Consider the following 5,561-nt stretch of genomic DNA (forward strand, 5'->3'; position numbering starts at 1 on the left):
CCAAACGAGACAAATACCTTTTCACCAATCTGGTTTCTTACAAGTGTAATCAGTTGATTGCAATCTGGTGCTGCTTATGTTAGTAGAAACCTCATTGGTTGAACTGTTTGTGCTGGATCTGTTGGAACAAAAACCAGGACCCACTGCGGCCCTTTGTGGAGTCGGTTTGAGACCGCTGCTTTAGAAGAAACAGTCACGGGTTTGTGTAGTTACCTGCTCCCGATGGTTTCTGCGTAAAATGGGACTTGTCCGGCCACCGGGAGCAACCGCAGGGATGAAAAACACGAGTCAACTGGCGCGTCCCGCTCAGTAGCACAATCTGACATCCATATGGACTGTAAAACGAGACAGTATTACTGTAAGACCTTCTGCCAGCCAGCTGTCAATCGCGTACCTTGGAAGATGAGATGGCATTTATTAGGACAAGAAATCTATTTGTCCCTTGTCCGGAGTGAAAAGTCAGGATGGGATGAAACAGATGTCGATTGGCAGCAAAAGATAAGAATCCCCCAAAATGGAGGACGGGGGGGGGGGGGGGGGGCATATTTTTACCTGACTAGGTAGGCTAGGCGTCATCCTACAATGGCCTCTCGCCATTGGGGATTTAGTTCATCTGACTTTTTCCCCATCGCTCCTTCACTTTTTCACTACCAAGGAAAAGACAATTTGTCAAGCGCGAGCCAAACATCCAGTTTTGACATTTGACAACGAAGCTTTATTGAATTTTCGCCGCCGTCAATGGTGACAAACGGCATAACGAGTCATGAGGCTCACTGCCGAGATTTGCATTCCATTGCGGAATGTAAACGCGCTTGTTTTCCGGTACTCATGTTCCGACGAGGAAGGGGGGGGGGCATCTGATTTTGGAGCAACGACGCAATAATGAGTCACGTCAAGATCCACCAGTTGCACATCTGGTTGGTCGAGCTGGCGGAATGCAGTCGACCGGCTCATTGTTTAACTTTGGCAACACTAACAGAGTTCCACGTCACAGTCAGACCTGCGCTTGGATTGGCAGGTTAGCTCACCGGATTGACGTGCGTGCGTCTTGAACTTTAAGCTTCTCGTTTAAGTTTCCCCTGCTTCTTCCTTCTCGTTTTCACTTCCTCCTACTCCGGTCCGGTCTAGCCTTCCCTCCCGTCCGGTGACACCGTCGCTGGCTGGCGTGCAGGTGGAGCGGGAGGCGGGGCTCAGGAGCTCCATAAAAGCTTTCCACATCCTTCGTTCGACTCCAAAAGTTGAGCTGGGGCGACCGGAGAAGCTGATGCTCAGAGGCGCTCAGACACAGACAAAAATGTTGACGCGGTAAGTCTAACGCATCGCGTCGGCCTTCCCTTCGTGCGAGAGTCATCGTCACCTAGCTTTTGTTTAGTTGCCCGCAAAAAAGAAGCTTAGCTCAGTTGTAAAGCATCTTTTGACCTCGTGGACACGGTGGCAACATTCTTGCTTGCACTTGGACAGCAAATACTGACTGTACATGATGTGTGTCTTCATTGTGTAACTGTTAGTGTTTGTTCACTGTCGGTGTGGGTTAGGGGTTGTTTGTTTTTGTGCGGATTACCATGATCAAAATGTTTTGTTTTCATTTTGTGCATTACAACACCGTTCATTAGGCATCTGTTAGTGTATGTTACAATATTGTCCATATCGCGTGTGTGGGTGCAACACTTATGTTGTTCAGTTTCTTCCTTTGCGCGTCCACCCTTATATGTGTGTTTTAATGTCATTGATTTATATGTTATATGTGTTGCAGGAGTTTCACCCTTTTAGCGCTCTTTGCTCTCGTCACCCTCGGTGTGGGTGCTCCACTTTCTGGTGAGAGAAAGATGACATCGTTAGTCGTCAACGGCATAGTCGATGTTAAAACTCATTTCTAACGCAACTCGTAACGGCTTTGCCCAAATGTCAACGTCATCGATTGAAGCGCTTTCTTTGCTGTTGATGATTTTGAGAGAATTCCAAATGTGAAAGATTGATTTTGACAATGTCAACAACCCAATCCGGAGAACTTGCTGTCTTTTTGTTGTAGGAAGAAGTGCGCCGCTGCTCGCTCATTTGGATGGTAATTTTCTTTTAGCCATAACACACAAAGATAATGGATGAGCGCAACACAGTCCATCTTCAATCTGCTCTTTTCTTCTAGGAAAAGTAGCAACGCGAGCGGTGACATCGCCGGCAGGTAGGCAGGCAGGCGCCGAGGCCGTCCGCGACAGAGCCGCCGTAGCCGGCGACCTAAAAAGCGACGTTCGCCCCGTAACGGATAAGCGCTCCTTCTGATGGCGGCCTTTGTCTTTCAGCTCCCGTCCAGTCCCGCGGCACGTCCCGTTCCCCAGGTGAGTCGACGTGGCTATATTTGTCTCGCCCGGCGCTCATTGGACCGTTTGCGTACGCAGGTGCCGACGACTCCCGAGAACGAGCCCGAGGTAGCGTGCCCGTCGATCGGTCGCCGTCCTCCGGCCCGCGATCTTCACGTTAGTCGGCCATTATTTTGTGTCGTCAGCACAAGTAAACAATGAGGACGTGGACAAAGTGGAGGGAGAAGGTCGGATTCTACAAAGCCGTCGCCAGTGTGCCGACCCTTTTGTTGTGGCGCCACTTGTTCAAAGTGTCTCGTTGGTATTCGCAGGTGCTTCCGACTCGCTGGATTCAGGTACCGGTCACGTGTGAAAAATAAATGCTTCGATATACACCTGTTGTTCCACCTTTCGTATCACAAGAAGGACAATTGGGCAGCTTTCAGTCTGAAAGTGTCCCGGCCAGATCTTTTTGCACGTGAGTATATATGTAGTAGGGACAAGGACAATGTCAACACGTCATATTTCCGCAGACGGCACAGCGGCAGAAATTCCTGACCTGTCCCTCAGAGAAAGTCAAGGTAACGTTGATCTGCCTCGTCAAGGACTTCTTAGCCCCGAGACATAAATGGACGAGCGCACGTTTCTATTTTCCCCCACATGTGCAGAGTCCCCAGATTTGGCAGGTTCTATCAAATCGACAGAATCGACGGAGTCTGCGGAAACACCGGAGTCCGTCAAATCCGCAGAATCGCCGGAGTCGGCGGAATCCTCAGATGCTATAGCGTCTGAAAAATCACGAGAGTCTGCGGAATCGGCAGATTCCGTAAAATCGCCCGAATCGGCGGAAACGAACGAGTCTGCGGAGTCGCCAAAATCTGCGGAATCGCCCGAGCCCGCCGATTCCTCGGAATCGCCCGAGCCCACCGATTCCTCGGAATCGCCCGAGCCCGCCGATTCCTCGGAATCGGCCGCGTCTCCGGAATTGCCCCTATCTCCGGAACAGACTGAGGGTCGGCTGTCCTTCGCTCCCGGACCGATAGCCCGAAAGCCACCGAGACGAGCTTGACGATTCCACTGTATTCTGTCGCCAGAGTCCAGTTCGGAGGCGGAGGACGGTAGCGAGAAGGCCGGCGGCGCCGCCGACCCCCCGATGGGCGATTTTGACTTAATGGCAGGAGGCCAGCTGGGGCCTGAGGTCTTAGATGAAGAGGACGCACGGGAAGGAAGCCAGATCCCCGAGACGGATTCCTTCGACCGACCCGATTTGATGGAAGGGGGTGAGATCGGAGAGGAAGGAGAAAAGTCCCCCGAAGTTGACGGAGGGTCAGACGCCAGCGTCGGCGTAGAGAACGCCGAGCTTGGCGGAGACGCTTTGGCGGGGGACGAGCAAAATGTTCCGGAAGCTGAAGAGAGCTCCCAAATCTTTGACTCCACTGAAGGTAACTCGCGGGTCACACGACAGAGGCTTTCAGCTCAATTTCATTTTCTGAACTTGCGTGCCTCTTTTCACAGCACCTCTTGTCCAGAAATCAGCCTCCACCCCCTCGAGCCCTAGGGTAATGTTCACATTTGACCCGTACGTCCGGCATCGTGCGAAGGAAAGGATACTAAATCCTCTGTTCTTCTTTACGCAGGAGTGACTTACTGTAGAACATTCAAATGCCGACTAAGAGGGTGACGGACGCCGTCGTTACCGAGTAGCGACCCCGCATCAGAGCGCACGTCGTGACAAGTGTCTTTTGTGTTTTCAGAAGCCAGCGGAAGCGCGAGACCGCTTGAATGCATTCGCCAAGAGCGCTTCCCGTTTGGGTCGCTCGTGTCCCCGAATCTTTGTCGAGCGCTCGTCGCTTCGTTCCTCTGTCTGTTGAATCCACGTGTACATACGTCCAGTGTGTAGCGCTCCTAGTCAATGGCATCCAACTATATTGGCTGTATATTAATAAAGTCTCAACAGTCACGTGTCAGTCCTTTCCTTCTTATTTGCCAGCGTGCGGCCGTGGCGTTCGGCCACGTCCGCGTTGTTCACCAAAAAGATAACATTGCAATGAAGCCATTACCAGTCTGCCCATTTCGAGGAAAGGCTCAACAATCACGTACATTAAGTCTATCGGCCTATTAAGTAAGGCCTATGTGGACGGTGTCCCAATGGGGCTCACGTTGATGTTGGACATAAGAAGCATGTTTTTCATATAAAGGCTTCTGTGGACAGCAAGCACACAAAGTGCCCTTTTATAGCATTTGAAGCGGGAACATTCTTTGCTCGGAATAAGCCTCCCTCCGTGCCGCGTCAATTTTTAAATAGGCCTTTAAACACAAATGCGCACAATTTACACAAAGCAAATGGCACAGGAAAACCGCAAACCCTCTCCGGGGTCAAAAAGACAAAATGTTGCCGGGCTTCGAGGACGCCGTGAGAGCGGGCAACGGAGCTGTTATAATCAGAGCTGAAATCCCATCCGACAAGAGAGAGCGCCGTAGGGCGGGGGGACTGCCGGGGGGAGGGTCGAAGAAGGACGCGGCGGCGGTCGGCGCCGTTGGCGGCCAGGCCACAGGGAAGAGGTCCGTCCAGTCCCACCTTTTTGTCCTTTTACTCATCCTTGCATTTTAATGGTGGTCCTTGCTTTATCTTCTCTCTTTTAGTCTCTTTCATGTCTTTCTACCAATTTCTTTCTTTTTCCGGCCCATTCTCTCGCTCTCACCCTCTAACTCCTTTCATGAAATGGAGCCGGACGGAACAACAGTTTCTATTGTCAAATGTTCGGAGACCCGAGTTTCTGAAGTAAATTGCAACTGCCGACCGGGCGGACTCAGGTTTCGAGGTGGAAGGCGCAAGCGGGGGTCCGTGGAAATGAACCGGATCGGGTTTCTCCTGAAAGCATTCACGAGGAAAGCCGGTGGTCTTCGTGCGATTGAAAGACACACACACCGCCATTGTTTGAAGCGTCAGCGGCGGGTGGGAATCTGGGCTCGGGCGGTCGGCCGTCCGAGTGACCTCGGGCCGATCGCAAAGATGGCTCCCGTTCACCCGGGCGAGGTCTTTCAGCGGTGGCGGATGTTCGCTAAACGCGTGCAACAATGGGTGAACTTGGGCTATTCCACAAACGATTCAATCCTTATCCTTCTGTATCGAGCAGACGCGGTCTCTTTGGACCAATCTTATTCATGTCCAGAGGCACTTTAAAACAACACATATGTTGGCCACCAAACGATCCCCAACTTTAAACAGGTCTGAGGCGCGCGCACGCGCACACCTACACCTGCACA

General features: G+C 51.8%; 1 protein-coding gene across 1 annotated transcript; it reads left to right on the top strand.

Annotated features, from left to right (window-relative positions):
• Positions 1-871: 871 nt before the first annotated feature.
• On the top strand, positions 872-4,272 carry LOC130910894 (dentin sialophosphoprotein-like). The gene is made up of 15 exons (XM_057828528.1): positions 872-1,018; positions 1,129-1,305; positions 1,754-1,815; positions 2,030-2,062; positions 2,144-2,179; positions 2,298-2,333; positions 2,394-2,423; positions 2,501-2,542; positions 2,627-2,650; positions 2,828-2,875; positions 2,963-3,307; positions 3,389-3,736; positions 3,810-3,853; positions 3,932-3,971; positions 4,049-4,272. The coding sequence occupies exons 1-14, from the start codon at positions 936-938 to the stop codon at positions 3,935-3,937; spliced, it is 1,314 nt and encodes a 437-aa protein (XP_057684511.1). The 5' UTR covers positions 872-935; the 3' UTR covers positions 3,938-3,971; positions 4,049-4,272.
• Positions 4,273-5,561: the final 1,289 nt, after the last annotated feature.

Source organism: Corythoichthys intestinalis, chromosome 22, assembly GCF_030265065.1.
Source record: "Corythoichthys intestinalis isolate RoL2023-P3 chromosome 22, ASM3026506v1, whole genome shotgun sequence".
NCBI classification, from domain to species: domain Eukaryota; kingdom Metazoa; phylum Chordata; class Actinopteri; order Syngnathiformes; family Syngnathidae; genus Corythoichthys; species Corythoichthys intestinalis.